This window comes from Rhinatrema bivittatum, chromosome 2, assembly GCF_901001135.1.
Source record: "Rhinatrema bivittatum chromosome 2, aRhiBiv1.1, whole genome shotgun sequence".
Classification (NCBI taxonomy): domain Eukaryota; kingdom Metazoa; phylum Chordata; class Amphibia; order Gymnophiona; family Rhinatrematidae; genus Rhinatrema; species Rhinatrema bivittatum.
Window position 1 is genome coordinate 245,464,436 of NC_042616.1, and position 18,818 is coordinate 245,483,253.

The 18,818-nt window shown below is 40.6% G+C and overlaps 1 protein-coding gene across 2 annotated transcripts in view; it reads left to right on the forward strand.

Annotated features, from left to right (window-relative positions):
• Positions 1-18,547: 18,547 nt before the first annotated feature.
• EAF1 (ELL associated factor 1) overlaps positions 18,548-18,818 on the forward strand; it is a 107,827-nt gene continuing 107,556 nt past the window's right edge. The window contains exon 1 of one of the 2 annotated variants that reach the window (XM_029589358.1): positions 18,548-18,690. In XM_029589358.1, coding sequence (XP_029445218.1) covers positions 18,573-18,690 — 118 coding nt within the window. In that variant the 5' untranslated portion in view covers positions 18,548-18,572. The remainder of the gene's footprint in view (positions 18,691-18,818) is intronic. The other variant, XM_029589359.1, reaches the window with a different exon arrangement.

Genomic DNA, 18,818 nt, shown 5'->3' on the forward strand with positions numbered 1-18,818 from the left:
TCCCCTTTGACATGTATAAAGGGGCACCTGAAGTCAGAATTAGGCAGTGATGGGGCAGTAGTAGGTGGGAATCACTCCTGCCCCCCAAAATCCCACTCTTTTGCTGGAATAAGCTTTTGGGGCCATGGGGGAATTGGCCCAAATTGGGATGATGCTTACTTTGGGGGGGGGGGGGCAAAAGTGAGGGACTATTAAAAGGGGTTAGAATTGGACATTTCGAGCCCGTGAGGAGCGAGGGGATAGGAGTGAGGTGGGCCACTAAGACCGCCAAGGAATTTTGCAATCATTTGGGGTAGGTTGGGGAGAGGTAACTCACGTGGGCTACAAGTGCCCTTTAATTCCTCATGGCAGTTCGCATGCAGTGCCACTTCCTGGGCCAAGCTCATGAGATGCCAGGGCAAGGATTGCTTGTGCAATTCTGCAATGGATGCCAGTGAACTCCAAGCTCATTTGCATCCGTAGCAAAACTGCACACAAATGTCTGCTAACCTAGGTTACGACATTGGTCTCCAAATATTGTTTTAAGAGTACAGAGAATTAAAACAACTTTACGATTTTAGAAGGGCTTGAAAGAAAGCCAAACAATTACATAAAACAAAAACGGGTGGAAAGCACTGTAATCTTTGTAAGTTTCATAAAAGCCCGGCCCTCAGATTTTCTCCATTGATTTCTTTTTTCTGTTTTGGCTTGACTCTTCTTTCTCCACACCCAAGCTTCCTGCCCAAACCTTGCTCGCTGCTGTTTATGAAGAGCTGAGTCGCTAGGCCTTCCTTTGCAAGTCACCGGATTTGTCCCTGATTAGGGCCTTCCCCCCGTCCTTTTAGGATATAAGTCTTCACAGTACTGCCCCCAGTTTCCCGCAGCAGTGCAAGCAGGGCCGGGTGCTAGCTTTTTGGCTGCTCTGTGCGAACAATTATTGTACTGTCACACCCCCCCCCCCCCACACACACACACACTTCATTCATTCTCCGTCTCGGGCCTGCCAAAAAAAATCACAGCTCCTTCCAGCAACCTAAACGTTAAAAACTGTTACCCTCTCCCCTCATTCCCTCCCCGGAACCCATTGCTTGTGCAAGAGTATTAGGTGCCCCTGCCAAATCTTATACCCTTGCACCCCTGCCTCCTGCTCTCTCCACGTACACGGTTAAACAATTATGCATTTATAATAGATTTTGCATGAAAAAGAACATTCAAAGAACAGTCTTCTGAGGCAAAACAAAATCATAAGTATTTGCATGCACTTCTTTGGTACCAACCAGAAAATCCTACAAAAAAAACCTCACATGGCATTAGGGCTACTGTAATATGTGCTAGGTGTGGGTTTGACCCTCAGAAAACCATGAGTAAATTGCAATTACAATATAATAAACCTCCCCCACCAAAACAGCACTAACTGCTAGTACTTTAAAAAGTAACAACCCTACACCAGGCCCTAAAACTCCAAAATACCTCCTATTAGGGAAATAAAAGAAACCAAGCTGCTATAGATTCCTACAAGCCAGCAGAATACTCCTCCATGTCACACCTGCAGAACACAGGCAGACCCTCACCAAATACAGGAAAAAGAAACCATAAAATATAAATAGAAACATGCAGGCAAACACTGAATAGGAAAACCGCAACAAGTCAGACTCTATGCAATGCAACAGTGGAAAAGGAAATCACCAATACTCAACCATTAAATATTAAAATCAAGAAATATAATAAATACATTAATCATAATAGTATAAACATACTAATAACTAGAATATTTCAAAACAGCTGGTGAATGAAGATTCAATAATTAAAAACTCAAAACAATTTGTTTTAAATTTCTCAACTTTCTCATATTTCAAAATAGAAGACACATAAAAAACTAATAAGGATAAAATAATTCACTTGCTCCATACCTGGAAACTTTTGATTTCTAGTCACTCAGATTGTTTATTTATTGACATTTGATCTCAATTGAAATATCACACTGGTTTACATTCAGGTACTGTAGGTATTTCTCTATTCCCAGAGGGCTTACAATCTAAGTTTTTGTACCTGAGGCAATGTAGGGTAAAGTGACTTGCCCAAGGTCACAAGGAGCAACAGCAAGACTCAAATGTTGGTCTCCTGGTTCATAGTCCACTGCTCTAACCACTAGGCTATTCCTCCTCCACATAAGTGAGAAAGAGATGTATAAACTTTCTCCTCTCCCATAGATATATATCTAAACATACACATACATACATATGCTCTCTCCCTCATACACGCACATGCTCCCTCTTGCATACGCATGCTCACGTGTATATGCTTCCTCTCTCACATACATTCTCACTCATACACATGCTCACAGATGCTCCCTCCTACATATACATGTTCACACACACATACATATTCCCTCTTACATACACACACACACACACACACACACAAACAAGATCCCTCTTTCTCACATATATATGCTCAGACACACACACACTCACAAATGCACACATGCTCAGACACACACGAAGAGAACACCCTATGCTTCAGTACCTCAACTTTTCCTGATATAAACTGAAGAATTTACTGCTCAAAAAGAACTTACTACTATTTAGACCTCTTATTCCATCCTCCTTATAACTTGCATCTGTCTCAGTGCTCTCTCTTTCTCACACATACACACATGCTCCTTCTTTCACACACATGCCTCCTCTCACATGCACATGCTTAGACACCCACACACATTCATGCTCAGACACACACACACACACACACACACACACACATATATAGAGGAATATACAACTACTATGATGGCCCACTTAGGAGATCAGAAACTATCAAGAGATTTCAGATAATCCAACTTCAGAATTAATAAAGAAATTGGATAGTATAGTTGAACCTGTGCCTTTTCTGACAGATAAAGAGAAAAATGTTCTTCTAAGAAAACATCCCAGTACACCACTGATATACTCTGTTCCTAAAATCCATAAAAATATTACCCTGCCTCCAATTAGACCTATTGTCTCTTTAAGGGACACTGGAGCCCCCAGCTGTGTTTTTAGATAAGATTCTGCAGCCAATAGTTCAAAATTCACAGTCATATTTAAAGGATACTATACAGTTTCTTAAAGAAATTAAAGATTCATTTGGAGCAAGAAGACTATTGGCTGGTCACTATGGATATACAATCTTTGTATATGCAGATACCGCAAGAAGAGGCGATTGAGGTGGTTATAAACAGGCTGATTAAAGATAAAGATCATAGAAAAAATAGGATTCCAATAATATTTTTAGAACAATTATTGGAATTAGTTCTGACTAATAACTATTTCAGATTTGGAACTAAATATTACCACCAGAAATATGGAATCGCCATGGGATCTTCACTTGCACTTTTAGCTGCCAATATATATGTTTCCAATTTTGAAAGTCAACATATATATACATCGGAGTGGTGGAATCACATAGTGTACTGGCGTAGATACATAGATGATGTCTTTTTAATTTGGAAGTCCACTGAAGAAGATCTAATGAATTTCTTAATGTGGATTAATACAGTAGATGTTAATCTACAGTTTACATCTAATCAGGATAAAAGTAAGATCAATTACCTGGATGTGGACATAGTAAGGAGGGGAGTAAAACTGGAGACGACAGTTCATCATAAGCCTACAGAAAAAAACTCATTGCTGTGTTACCACAGCCATCATGCCAAGTCCCTGAAACAAGGATTACCGGTCAGTCAATTCTTCAGATTTAGGAGAATTTGTTCAACAAAAGAAGAATTTGAGAGGCAAGCACAGTGGCTCAAAGAAAAATTTAAATCTAGGGGTTATCCATCAAAAGTGATATCCAAGGCTTACAAGAGAGCAAAATACTCAGACAGAGAACAGCTGCTGTAATATCGAAGCAGAAAGGAACAGGATAGGATGACATGTATCCTGCCTCAATGTACATCTACTCCAGCAGTTATAGCATCTATACGTAGACACTGGCACATCCTCTCATTACATGAAGCATTTAAGGAGAAACCACTGATCGCTATGACGAGAGGACCTAACTTCAGGAATCGAGTAGTTCATGCTGACATCTTGAGAGATGCTACACATTGGGAGGGTTTCCAAGGAAAACACTCGAAATGTAACCAGTGTAATATGTGCAATTTCACGATAGAGGGTGCTTCATGGATAGACCCAGTCACAGGGTTTGAGATTTTAAGACATGATAATACTAATTGTTTATCAAAGAATGTGGTCTACTTGATATAGTGCCCGTGCCCGAAGAATTATGTAAGCAGGACGGCACGTATGGTTAAAATCAGGTTGACAGAGCACAGATCACGATTAAACACAAAAACCATGGAAGCCCTGTTGGTTGAGCACTGTCTAGAAAAACAGCACAGTTTTGAAGATCTACGATGGACAGTGATAGATAGCTTGAAAACTAATGAACAGGGAGGAGATGTGAAGAGATTATTAAACCTCCGAGAACAGAAGTGGATATTTAAATTAATACCACAGTACCTTTTGGACTCAATGAAGAGATAGAATGGACGTCATTATTATGACAACCATTCAATTTTTTGATAGGAGCAGATTCAAAAAAACTTCATTGGATGTAGACATATCAATGTGGGATACGTAACTCTCCATTGGTTAATGGCCGAGTCATTGACTTGGTTAAAAGACGAGGAGAAAATCTGTGATTTAAAGGACTTGCTTAAGCGGGAAGGTGACCTGACGCTGAGGAGAAGATAAGAAAACTCCCTTGAGGAAGATAAATTATATTTATTGAAACATGGCCATGTCGGGAGACAACTAAGAGAAAGCTAAGCAGATCGGGAACGCATTATAAGTATTTGTGACAAAGACGTTGAATATTTTAAGATAAGACAATGTCAAGTTGATAGAGGATATTTCCCACATTTATGAGCAAAATGCTGAAGAATTAAAAATATTGTCGGAAGTGTAGGTGAACCCGATTTAAAAGGATTGTTGGAGGTTTACGTAGACCCGGCAAAAGAAAGGTTGAAGATGCCGGGAAGTCACTGAAATAAGAACAAGCCGTTTAAAGTCAGAAGCGGCGTTCATTTAAAAGTTTAAAATGAGAGATTATTTGTATTGAATGTGAACACTTAAAATATACCGATACGCCGGGGAGTTATTAAAGTTGAATGAGCTGTTTTAAAACAGCAGTGGCGTCTATTTGAAAGTTCGAATGGGAAAGCATTCATATTGACTGTGAACACTCAAAACAATACCGGCGCTTTAGAGGTATTAAGAAGAGAAACGTTGACGAAACCAGAAAGGCATTTGAATGAGCTGATTTAAATTATGAGTGGCAGCCCATTTAAATATTTTAACATCAAGGTGTCACTAGATGAGTAAATCCAATAATGTGTTTGTAAACAGCCATAAAATACAAGCATGAAAATTTGATGGACTTCAGTTAAAAGCTCACAAAAGATTTACCAAAACGATTTTTAAATATTTTGACCTTATTCAATATTGAATTAAAAAGTAAAATATTGGTAGGAGGAAGGTTGGTTCATAATTACAAATTATCAATTACACTGCATGCAAGGCTTATTACAGCAGGTTGCAGTTATTGTATGAAACCATCATTTCCCTACTTTCAACATTTTTTGCGTGATTGTATATAAAATATAAAAATACATATGATAAAAAATTAAAAAATAAAGTATATAAAAATATAGAAATTCACGTGTGAGGGGTGGGGAATTGAGATTTGTGGTAACTGATTAATTTTATATCATCTGCAAATTTGATTATCTCACTCATCGTATTCCTTTCTAGATCATTTATAAATATATTGAAAAGCACTGGTCCAAGTACAGATCCCTGAGGCCCCCCATTGTTTACCATTTTCCACTGAGAAAATTGACCATTTAATCCTACTCTCTGTTTTCAGTTTGGCCTTCTAGCCCATGACTTTATTTTTCTTAGATACCTCTCACGAGGGACTTTGTCAAATGCCTTCTGAAAATCCAAATACACTATGGGGTAGATTTTTAAAAAAAGCGTGTTCGCGTACTTTTGTTGGCGCACCAGGCGCCAACAAAAGTATGCTGGATTTTATAAGATACGCGCGTAGCCACGCGTATCTTATAAAATCCTGGATCGGCGCACGCAAGGCTGCCGATTTTGGGCAGCCGGCGTGCACCGAGCAGTGCAGCTTACCTCCATTCCCTCCGAGGCCGCTCCGAAATCGGAGCGGCTTCGGAGGGAACTTTCTTTCATCCTCCCCTCACCTTCCCCTCCCTTCCCCTACCTAACCCACCCCCCCCCCCCGGCCCTATCTAAACCCCCCCTACCTTTATCCATGGATTTATGCCTCCCGGAGGGAGACGTAAATCCACGCGCGCCATCGGACTGCTGGCGCGCTGAGACCCGACCCGGGGGGCGGTTCCGGAGGGCGCAGCCATGCCCCCGGAACGCCCCGGGCCGAAACCACGCCCCCAGGCCCGCCCCCGAAATGCCGCGTCCTGCCCCCAAAACGCTGCGTCATTCGGCCATGCCCCCGACACGCCCCCTTCAGAAAACCCCGGGACCTACACGCGTCCCGGGGCTCTGCGCGTGCCGGCGGCCTATGGAAAATAGGCGCACCGGCGCGCAAGGCCCTGCTCGCGTAAATCCGGGCGGATTTACGCGAGCAGGGCTTTTAAAATCCGCCCGTATATCTACTGGTTCACCTTTATCCACGTTTATTAACCCCTTCATAAAAATGAAGCAGATTTGTGAGGCGAGACTTCCCTTGTGTAAATCCATGCTGACTGTGTTCCATTAAACCATGTCTTTCTATATGCTCTGTGATTTTGATCTTTAGAATAGTTTCCCGGCACTGAAGTCAGGTTCACTGGTCTATAGTTTCCTGGATCGCCCCTAGAGCCCATTTTAAATATTAGGGTTAAATTGACCACCCTCAGGTCTTCAGGTATAATGGATGATTTTAATGATAGTTTATAAATTTTAACTAATAGTTCTGAAATTTCATTTTTGTGTTCCTTCAGAACCCTGTGGTGCATACCATCCAGTCCAGGGGATTTGTTACTCTTTAGTTTGTCAATCTAGCCTACTACATCTTCCAGGTTCACAGTGATTTGGTTCCATTCATCCTCAGCCTTGAAAACCATCTCTGGAACCAGTATCTCCCCAACATCCTCCTTAGTAAATACAGAAGCAAAGAATTCATTTAGTCTTTCTGCAATGGCCTTATCTTCCCTAAGAGCCCCTTTAACCCCTCGATCATCTAACAGTCCAACTGACTTCCTCACAGGTTTCTTGCTTTGGATATATTTTAAAAAGTTTTTATTATGAGTTTTTGCCTTTACAGCCAACTTCATTTCAAATTCTCTCTTAGCCTGCCTTATCAGTGTTTTACACTTAACTTGACGATGCTTATGCTTTTTCCTATTTTCTTCAGATGGATCCTTCTTCCAATTTTTGAAGAATGTTTTTTTGTCTTGTGTGTGTATGGGTGTAAAGTACATGTTTGTGTGTGAGAGGGAGCCTGTGTGAAGGGATGTGTATATGTGAGGGAGAGACAAATGGAGGGAACCTGTGTGCAGGGTTGTGTGAGAGTATGTGCAAGAGAGAGAGGGAGCCTGTGTGAGAGAGAGGGGAACCAGAGATCATGGAGGGGGGGAGGGGGGGAGGGGGGATGGAGACATGAACCTTGAGGGGGTGCCAAAGGAAGTATTCACCCCAGGTGCCAAATACTTTAGGCATGCCACTGGGGAGCTGGGCAGCAAGACTCCTAGGGACTGGGAGAGCTGGGAAGCAAGACTCCTAGGGACTGGGAGGTCTGGAAGGATGGTTAAGCTTTAGCTTAATCACACCAGTATGATGTATGCCGACCCTTATTTAATTTAGATCCCACTTTTGAGTTTCTTTAATTTATATTCCGCCTTTTTGACACTTCAAAGCAGATTACATTTAGGTATTAGTGTGGGAAGGAGAGAGCCACTAAGTGTGAGATTGCCTGTGTGTGTATAAGAAGGGCAGAGAGCCACTGACTGTGAGAGCGTGCCTTTGGGTGAGTGTTGGACAGGGAGTCACTGAGTTTGAGAGAGAGAGAGAGAGAGAGAGTGTGTGTGTGTGTGTGTGTGTGTGTGTGTGAGTGAGTGAAGAAGAAAGAGCCACTGAGTATGTGGATGTGAGTTAAGAGTGTGTGTATGGAGGAAAGAGGATAAAGTTTGTAACCCCACCCCCCCCCAACTAATCCAGGACAATCTCAAGAAGACTGGAAATCAAAAGTTCCCAGGTATGGAGAACAGAGGATTTTTAAAAATCCCTATTAGTTTTAATCGTTGGAATTTGTTTGATATGTCTGTTGTTTTTAAATGTTTGATTGATGTAATATTTGCAAAGCTGTTCTTTCCTGGGTAGGGATGTTGCTGTTTGAGTCCTGGGAGTTAGTGTTGTTTTGATATAGCAGATTTGTCTCTTGGGATAACCTGTATTCTTGGGGTAACCTGTGATAGAATTTATTGGAGCTACGTAAATATTAGCCCAAAATACTGTACGTGAGCTATTGAGACAATATGTAAATATCTCTGATCTGACATTTGAAGAAGGAGCCTATGTAGTTTCAAAAAGTTCTTGTATAATATTTTTAGGTAAAGATATTTATTTTGCCGGTATTTTTAGGCAGCCTGGCTTGTTCTGTTTACCTAACAAGTGTTTTAGAGCCTATTGTAATATTTGCATTGTTGCCTTTTTATATGTAAGGTTTTTATGAGTACTGGCAGTTAGTTCACTTTCGGTATGGAAGGTTTACTATATTGTAATTGTTTAATCATTGCTTTCTGAGGGCCAAGCCCACACCTAATGCATCTTATAAATAGCCTAAAGTCACATGGATTCCAAATGTCTTTTGTATGTTGGGGAAAGGGGATAGAGAGAGCGAGACTGCTGAAGGCTGGAGAGGGGGTGAGGGAGGGTAAAGGGAGCGGAGGAAGACTGTTGGTGACTCGGGAGTTGGGGGGGGGGGGGAGTTGGAAGAGGAAAGGGGGCAGAGGGAGCGAGACTGAATCCCCAACTATAAATGTCACTGCATGCCACTCCACATACAGCAGTGCTCCCTCTAAATTTTGTGGATTGTGTGCGCATAAAAGTTATCATGTGCAATGTACTGTACAAACCTATGCACAGTGGGCCAAATTTTAGTAGCTACATGCGGGCGTAGATTTGTGCGCACAGCCCGGCCCTTTTTTCAAGCCCCGGGATATACACACGTCCCGGGGCTTGCACGCGTCGCTGGGCCTATGCAAAATAGGCTCGGTGTGCGCAGGAGCTGGCCCCATTTTATGGAACGCCTTACCTGATCCTTTGAGGAAAATCCCTTGTCGAAAGGAGTTTAAAAAGGCTTTGAAAACCCACATGTTCCAAGAAGCATTCAGGGATATGGAACACCCTAATTAAGGGGTATCCTTAGATATGGTTGCTGATTTAATTCTATATATGACCTTCTGACATCCTAACTTTTATTTTTTTCATTGTCCTATTTTTTTCTTAACTTTTAAGTTTTTTAACCGTAATGGCCATTCTCTTTACTTTTATGTCACCACATTTTCTTTTATTGATCATATTGTACGTTGTATTTTTATTCATACCTTTAGAGTAATATTTTTGTTTTATTTTGGATTAGTACATTTATATTTAATTTTAACTTGTTGATTATTTTATAATCATTTTTTGTAAACCGCTTTGGTCAGTATTCTTACTGGTAAAACGGTATATAAATATGTTAAATAAATTAATTAATTAAATTAAAGGGTTACGCGCGTATATTATGTGTGTAACCCTTTTAAAATCTGCCCCAGTGCTCTTTAAAACATTTTTTTTTCTCTTGTGTGTGCAGTGTTTTCCTGTGTGTGCTTGTTTCACAACCCTGCGTGTGCATGCATAGCTTATAGGGCACGTTGGTGGAGGTCCTGACGTGCAAATTGGTTATCCAACCTTGGTATGGGTGCAGAAGACTAGTACTTGAACCACCTAGTGGCTGGTTCTCTTCAAAGTGTCCCTTGGGATATCTGGCAGTCAGGCAATCCCCGTTTTACTTGGTACAGTGAATGATTAGATATAAATGGGTAAGAAGCCTGGCTCATTGGGGTGGAACCGAGCCATGAAATGCCTGGCACTGTGCTGTCTTTTATATAATTTAAGCAGGCACCATATTGATAGTGACAGTCCTTAGACACGTCTTCCTTACCATTAAATAAATAATATTTATTTCTTTAAAACCTTATATCTCACAACTTCCTAGAATAAATTCTGTTCAGTGCAATATAGAACAATATACATTGTTTCAGCCTACCACCCCTTCCTATATACCTCCTCCTACATAACTAATAAATGGGTTTCCAGATGTCTCAATATCTATTTTTAATATCAGTTTTTATTTATCACAGTTAATATTTTCCATTGCCCAGGTATTCCCATAGCCTCACAAACCATTCCTTCACACCAGGTCCTGGGTGACGTTTTCCTTTTAGCTGCAAGTATTAATCTTGTTGTCACTAGTGTTCTTGTCACCCATTTATCATCCGTTTGGTATGCTCTTTTCATTGGCAGTGCCCAGAAGACAAATGTCCAGATAGTGCTACGGGCGACACTGGATATTTTGTGCTAGTAGTACATTTGCTCAGCGCAGCCACATAGCCATCAGACTTAAAACACCACCAGTTCTGACAAAAAACAGGAATACATTACCTTTTTTTTTTTTGTTTGTTTGTGTGTGTACTTGCCCGGTTCCTCCTGCTCTTTTGGGCTTCTAGTTCAATTAGAAGTTACCATAACTGGGGTTACGTTGCCATGAGTTTCAATTCATGGATACTGGGAGGATTCCCTCTTTGAATTCCCTCTCCCTCTCCCATTTAGCCCAGTCATTGCAGCTGAGAGGCACGGATGGACTGCGGCCCTCCCTGAATCCTGTGCACCGTTAAGTCAACCAGTTGGTGTCGCTCTTGGTCTGTGGTTGCTGCCTCCACAGTGCCTCCCAGCCCCTTCCCGTGCCCCTGCCCCTGCCCCTGCCAGCTAGAGCAGCAGAATCTGGGTCCAAGACTGAAATGGGTCTCCTTCCTGGCACCATTCAGCACTAAACGGGAGAATGTTTTAGTTTTTGTTCATGTCTTTCCCTTGGTAGGTGAAGGTGAGTGACATTCAGAAATTCCCCTGTCCCCAGAGGGTTTATAATCTAAGTTCATACCTAGGGCAATGGAGGGTGAAGTGACTTACCCAAGGTCACAAGGACCAGCAGCAGGATTCTAATTCTACTTTCCTGGCTCTTTGCTCTTCTAACCATTAGAATATTCTCTCTACTAAACCCCCAAATACATTAACTTCCTCTGAACGTTTGGATAATAGTCAGCTAATGCTCATCTTGTTAATTTCTGCGTGTCTGAGAGTGGATTTTGAACTCAAAGAGCAGCAAAATTATGGAACATTATGCCAGAAGAAGTAGGTATGGTAATAACACTAAATCACTTCAAACACAATTTAAACAACAAAAAAAAAAAATTCAGAATGCAGTACAAATTACAATATAAAACATAATATAACTAAAGCACATGATACTAATCCAATAAGATTGCAACTTAAAAATAAAAAATACTGAAAAGTAAAAAGAAAAACATCTTACCCAAATACAGACTCATAGAACCAAGTTTTCCAGTGTTTCCTGAAAGTTATAAATTAGATCATTATCCTGATTCCTTTGGGCCAAGCTTTCCAAGGGTGGGCCCTATTATAGAGAAAGCTCTTTGCTTCAACTAGCCTCTGATGACAACGGACTATGAAAGAGGTATTTTGTATTAGCATTTGTTTAAAATGTATTAATTGCCTAACACATGAAGGCCTATGTGATTTACAAAAGGTACATACATAATTAAAATAAGACAAATGGAAAATCAAGAACAATAAATACATAAAATAAACAATCATTTCAATGAACATTAAAAAGAAAACATAAAATAAATACAAAAATCAGAGAGAAGCCTGCTGCAATAAAAAGCCTTTTAGAAGGAGTCTGAATTTTTTTAAATTGTCTTGAAGGTGAAGTTCTATAGGTAAAGAGTTCCACAAAGCAGGTGCGGCTACTGAAAATGCTGTATCACTAGCTGTAGTAAGGCGAGCATGGCGTATGGAGGGGACATCTAGTAAACCACATTAAGAAGATCTCAATTCATGGGTGGGCTTGTAAATTTTTAGCAGGGCATTAGACCATGAGCAAGAATCTATACTTAACAATTTGAAAGTAGTCATCACAGTTTTATATAGAATACGCTCTCAAATCGGCATCCATTTCATTTTAGCAAGAACATGTGTAATGTGATCAAACCAACTAGAACCAGTGATTAATCTTGCAGCAGAACTGAGAAGTAATTGTAGAGGATATAGGGAGCTAGTTGGAAGACCTAAAAGTAAACTGTTACAATAATCAACATGAGGGAAAATAATTGCACAAACAATAATATGGAAATCCTGATTATGCAAGAGATGATTAAAGCCGGCAAGAAGACAATTTGTAAAAACTAGCTCTGATAATCGATTTAATTTGAGGTTGGAATGACAAAGTTGCATCCATCCAGACACCAAGACTTTTGATGGGAGAATTCAGCGTAAACGTAAAATTGGCAATGGATACAGAATCGTATTGGGAGGTGGAATGAGGTCTATGAATTAGTAAAAGTTCAGTTTTAGCAGTTTTTAAGGACAATTAATTTTGATACAACCATTGTTTTATTGAAGACATGCAGAGTTGCAGATGGTCTACAGTATCCTTCCAGGTAGGATGTAGTCTAATGAAAAACTGGATGTCATCAGCATAAATTTTATACCCATCTGTAATACTGGCAAGGAGCTTCATGATAGGGGCTAAATATATATTGAAAATGGTAGCCGACAAAGCAGATCCTTGAGGAACACCGGAATTTAGAGGATGTGACGTGGAGAATTGATGATTAAATTTCACTTGTTGAGATCGATTACTGAGATAGGAAGAGAACCAACCCAAAACATTACCCAAGATACCACATTCACGAAGATGGAATAACAAAATGTCGTGATCTATGGTATCAAAAGCTGATGAGATATCCAGAGATACCAGAAGAAATTGTTGGCCATTGTCTAGTCCTTGTTTGATAGTGTCAAAAACACCAATAAAAGTTCAGTACTCATAGATCGACGAAAACCAAACTGATGGGGGTCTGAAATCTCATTGTCTTCCAGAAAATCAGTGAGTTGGCGCAGTGCAGCACATTCAATGATTTTAGCAACAAACGGTAAGGTAATTCTGATTTGAACAAAGTGTTCTACCTGGGACATAAGGGGTCAGGCCATCTATAAAGATATTTTGGTTTCTTCCCATACATAGCTTTGTGAACCAAAGAAAGAATTTTAAAGTTCACTCTGCAGCTTGCAAGAAGCCAGTGAAGGCTCTTCAACATCTGGGTGACATGGTTTCTTAACTTTATCCCCAGTAGAATATGCACTGCCATATCTTGGAGTAGTTGAATCTGATTTAGGTTTGGTTTTGGTTTTTTTTGGCAGACTTGCAAAAAGTGTATTGCAATAGTCTAAGTGTGTAGACACCAGTGCATGCCTAACTAGCCAAATCACTCCTAGTCAAGAATTGTCGTAAGTTTCTAATAAACCTAATATGGAAGAAAAAGGCCTTAACAACTGTAGAAAAATGGGAATACATTTTTAGATGAATATCTAATGTTGCCCAAAGAATTTTAATCTCTTTACATAGCCTGACCTGCGATCATAATCTCTGGAAGGGCTAATTTAAAAGAGGATCTGTAATCCATAGAGTTTCCATTTTTTAAGGGATCAACAGCAACTTATCTTGCAACATCCAGTTATTGATTTCTGTGAGTCTTTGACCCAATACCAATATAGCCAACTGAATCTGGGAGGCAGTACTCACAGTACAATATATCTGGACATGATCCAGCTTTTCTCAAACTTAGACTACTGTAACTCACTTCTACTTGGAATACCTATCTACTAAAAAAAACTACAACTACTACAAAAAAGACTTTTAAAAAGATCAAGAAAATGCAATCACATCTCACATTCACTGATAACTCTTCATTGGCTACCTGTACAATCCCATATCAATTACAAAGTCTTAACATTAATACATACCTCCATCCAATCTAGCACTACTTCACAAAAACTCAGAGCCAAAGTGTGCACTCCAAATATTCAATATCAGTCACCAAAGGAGATGCAGGAGAATTGAAAGGTCCAAACATAGAGATTATGCATAGAAAATCAATTTTTTCTTTTATTTAAATCGGCAACTCACTACAACCATACAAGCCACAGAGATCATTAAGATCTCAAAACAAAGGATTACTAGCTGTGCCATCTACAAAATATTCATCTATAAACATGCAGCTAACTAAATTATTGTTCTCTTGCTATGATGAGTCTGGATATGGTAGAGCATAACCTTGGCTCTATTTATGCCAGGATAGGAGGCCAGTCTGCTTTGCTGCACGTTGACCATTCTCCAGTGGACTCCTTGAAAAAAATCAGTCTAGTGTAGTGACATGGAATATTGGGTCCATTCTAGGTATAGTGGTCCCCCTTTGACCTTTAGAAAACACAGACTTTAAAGTCTTGATGTTAATCGAAATAAAGCATTGTCACAGCGAAAGGGGGCTCACATGTCAAGTATCTGCACTTTCACTCAGTAGGCTTTGAAGAAAACTCCGTGCTTCCTCAGGGGTGTTGTAGACGTGAGTGCTGCCAGAATGTGAAATGCGGTTTAGCGGGATACAATAGTGAGAATCTAATCTTTTTTCAAAAAAGTTCAGTACATATCGGTGAGAATGACCACTGTAGGCCCGCTAGCTTGACTGAATAGTCCTGAAAGATAAGTATTTTCCGGTCCCCGACCTGAAGCTGCTTGCCCTGGCACATTGCTTGCAATATGACTGCCTTCTGATGGAAGTCCAAAAACGTGCAATGACCACCCAGGACCAAGATGAGTTCTCTGAGCGCTGGCCCATCTGGTGGGCACGTTCGATCTGAATAGGCTGGACCACCTCGGGGAGCTGTAAAGCTGTTGGGAACCATTTTATAAGGTATTCACGTAGCTCATCATCCGGGATTGTTTCGGGAAACCGATGAAATGGAGGTTATTGCGTCAAGAGCGATTCTCCAGGTCTTCAATTTTATTTTTTATCTCTTCAAACCTGGTGCCACGTTAATTGTTGCCGCATTGGCACTACCCATTCCATCTTCTATATCCAAAATTTGTTGTTCAACTTTAAGCCTCTGGGTAGTTGAGGCGAAGGAGCTGGTAAGTTCTTTCAGCTTTGCAAATACCCCTTCATAATTTTCCATTGAGTTTATGGTCAAGGGCTTTCTCCACTGCCTCAGTCACTGGGGGATCAGTTCTGGGAAGACCTCAGCTTTCCTGTTCGCCATCTTGTGCTCCGTGGCTTTAGCTTTGTCCCGGTCTCTTTTGACTAACCGAGTCGACATAACCAGTGGAGAGATCTCCCGGATCAAAAAGCACACTTAATACTATGCGCTCAGATGCTTATCAGGGTCGGATGGGGTGCGAGTCAGTGGGTCGAGGGCGGATCTTGGGTAGGCCCGAAGGGAGCTAAAACAAAACACATCCTGCTTCCTTCACAGCATCATGAGACCCCTTGAAAAAATACTTATCTAACAAAAATAAGAGACCATGTGTTCTCTATAGCAGGCTCATTATTATGGAACTGTCTACCTGAGACTCTATGATTGACCCCAGAAACAAAGAATTTTAAACGTGACTTATAAACATGGTTATTTCAAAATGCCTATAACCTAACTTAAAACCTTCTGAACACAGAATTTTCACCAACAAGGACAAATTCACTAAATAGCTAACAATTGTACTAAAAACTTCATCACATCCTAACCACGTCCAAATAAATAAAACTGAAACATATTTTATAGCAGATCTATTCCACCCTGATTACATTATTCAACACATATGTCGAACTATAATATGTATGTTAGATGTTCACATCAAGTCAGTGTACATTTTGTTCTATTATATGTATGTCATGTTGTAAACCGTTGTGATCTTCACTTGGAACAGCTGTATATAAAATAGCTAAATAAATAAATCCACATAAATCTGATACTTCAGACCTGTCATTTGATCATTCTGTCAATGGTTGGCGATAAATGTTTAAAAGTAATGAAGACAGAATGGATCCCTGTAGGGCTCTACACATAAGTTTTCAGGGATCTGAAAAAGTTGAGCCTACCATTACCCTTTGAGTCCTATCTTGCAGCCTAAACATTGCCAACATTGCATGGATTGCCTCCAAATTATGCCGCAGGCAGATTCATTGTGGTTATCCTTAAAGCTCGATGTGCTGTGGGGTCACCAGGACAGGTTAGGGAAGCCCTGCTGCTGTTCCAGGAGGTATGTCACACTGCAGGACTTGCATAGTGGATTCATTACATAACTTATACTAAAGGAAAATGTTAACCTGGGAAGGTGTGCAGTGGAGAAAGTAGAACTCTCTCTTGAAAAGTGGTGATAAAAGGTCCCAGATGGGACCCTTGATGAGGTCTGTCCTGACACTTTTTTCGTATTCTAGGTGAATGGAATATGAAAAAGTAATATGAAAAAGTAATAGGATAGAAGGTGGTACTGCCCAACTCCCATGGTTTTCTATAGGGGAAAACTAAAATAATTATAACAAATTTCCTCTTATAGAAGACAATGAGAACTGCAAGGCATAAAAAGTCACTTGTGGACCTGAATGGAGTAAATATATTTGGGTTAGAGGCTTGAATAAAAGACTCATCTAGGTGGGGGTGAATAATCTCATGTGGGCCAGTTTGAAGGTGTAGTAGAAGATATTCATGGAGCATATTTGGTGGCACTGCCTCCTGCATATCCTGAATTTCTTTATCTGAAAACCATGCTAAACAGATGTTTCTCTACCCTGAATATCCTCGGAATAAACTCATTTATAACAGTTCTATTGCAAGCCCCTATAATATCTGTTGGAATTTGCCAAATGGTGATCCAAAATGAGAGAGAAGATGCTACCCTGCATTGTTTTTTGTTAGAAAAAAAAAAGTACTCTGGTCAGCCTCAGACTGGGTCTGTTTGAGCAGAGGCTGGTGCAGGCTCGGGCAGTGACTGGATGGAGCCTGGACATATTCTAGTGCTTCCACCCCCAAAGGAACCTGATTGGTCCTCACCCAGTGCCCCCAGCAATTTGAGGGTTCAAAGGTCAAGCTGAGTAGATCCGGAAAAGACCCACAAGTCCTTAGAAATTTGTTCTTAAATGTTGCGTGATGCTGGAGTGACCCCTATTGCCTAATGCTGTATGTTGAAGATTTCTTCAAGTATGTGCTGCATCTGTTAGAAAGAAGTGATTTACTATGCACCCAGACCCTGGACTGGATATATAGCACAGATAAAGCCTTACCCTTGCCCTAGACAGAGAGTAATGTAACTAAAGCCTAAGCTGGATTTTTACATAGCCTGTAATGTATAAACCTGCCTGTATTACAGCTGATGTGTAAATAAAACCCTCCCTAAAGGGTTCCCTCCCTAAAGAAAGCGCACCTCACATCTACGAGGGATCGGGCACTCTCCACTGCTGGACCCATGCACTGGAACTCACTCCCGACCTACCTCAGACTTGAACCATGCATCATAAAATTCAGAGCCCAACTCAAGACTTGGCTTTTCAAACAAGCCTTTCCCCAAAATCCTTGACACCTCTTGAACTGCGATGTCATATTACGGTACTCTGAATTTGACTCTGATTTTGCCTTCAAGGCTTGATAGTTCATTTGTTGCTAGTTTGCACCTGTTGTTTTGCTTCTATGCTTTCTTGCTTTCCTATTGGTTCTTTGCACCCCTTACCCCCTCCCCTGTTTTTTTGTAATTTACGTCCTATATTTCGATGTAAACCGATGTGATGTTTCGACTAATGTCGGTATAGAAGACTCTTTAAATAAATAAACCTTGTAGAAACGATACTACTGAATGTGACTTATCACTGACACTCTATTTTGTTTCTTTCAGTATATGTGGTTGGGCATAAGATGGCTGTGCACATTGCATGGTGGATGGAGACAATGTGTCAGCACCAGAACCGGGAGGGGGGGGGGGGGGGTGCACTAGCCACTCTGCATTGAATGTAGCTGGTGCAGAGCAGCTATTGTCTCCCTAGCTTGCAACATTGCCAGCCATTGCTGAGATTGTCTTTCTTTGTAACTGATTTCGTGCAAATAAGTACTAAGTGTATTGTTTGAAGGAAGCAGATCAACCATAATGTGCAATGTAACCCCCATAACACCAGAAATAATATCTTACCATGACAGCATGAACTTCCAATTAATTCTCTAACAGTCGTTGCATAGCCTATTTAATGACTCCTAGCATTTCATTGTATTTTGTCATCAGAGTCAAAGTTCAGCACATGCAGCCAGGCGTGGCTGTGGACTTTGTGTCCTCAGCCAGAGTATCTTCCAGGTGCCAGAGTATCTTTTTTTTTTGTAATCACCAATGCCATCAATCTCACTAAAGACAGCCATCCACATGACCTTCATCCAATGGGTCTGCTTCTAAATTCAGTGATAATTTCCTTTTGCTGTGTTAGTTTGTTCAGTTGCTCCAGTTCCGACCATCTGCCGAGTCTGCAAAATAGGTTACTTACAATCTGCAGAGCAGGCAAGTGTAACAATCTCCTTAACAATATATCATTAATGCAAGAAGCACATATATAAAATATTATATTTGAGATTATAGCAACTATTGAAAAACGCATAGTGAATTTTCTTCCTTTCTCTTCCTCACTG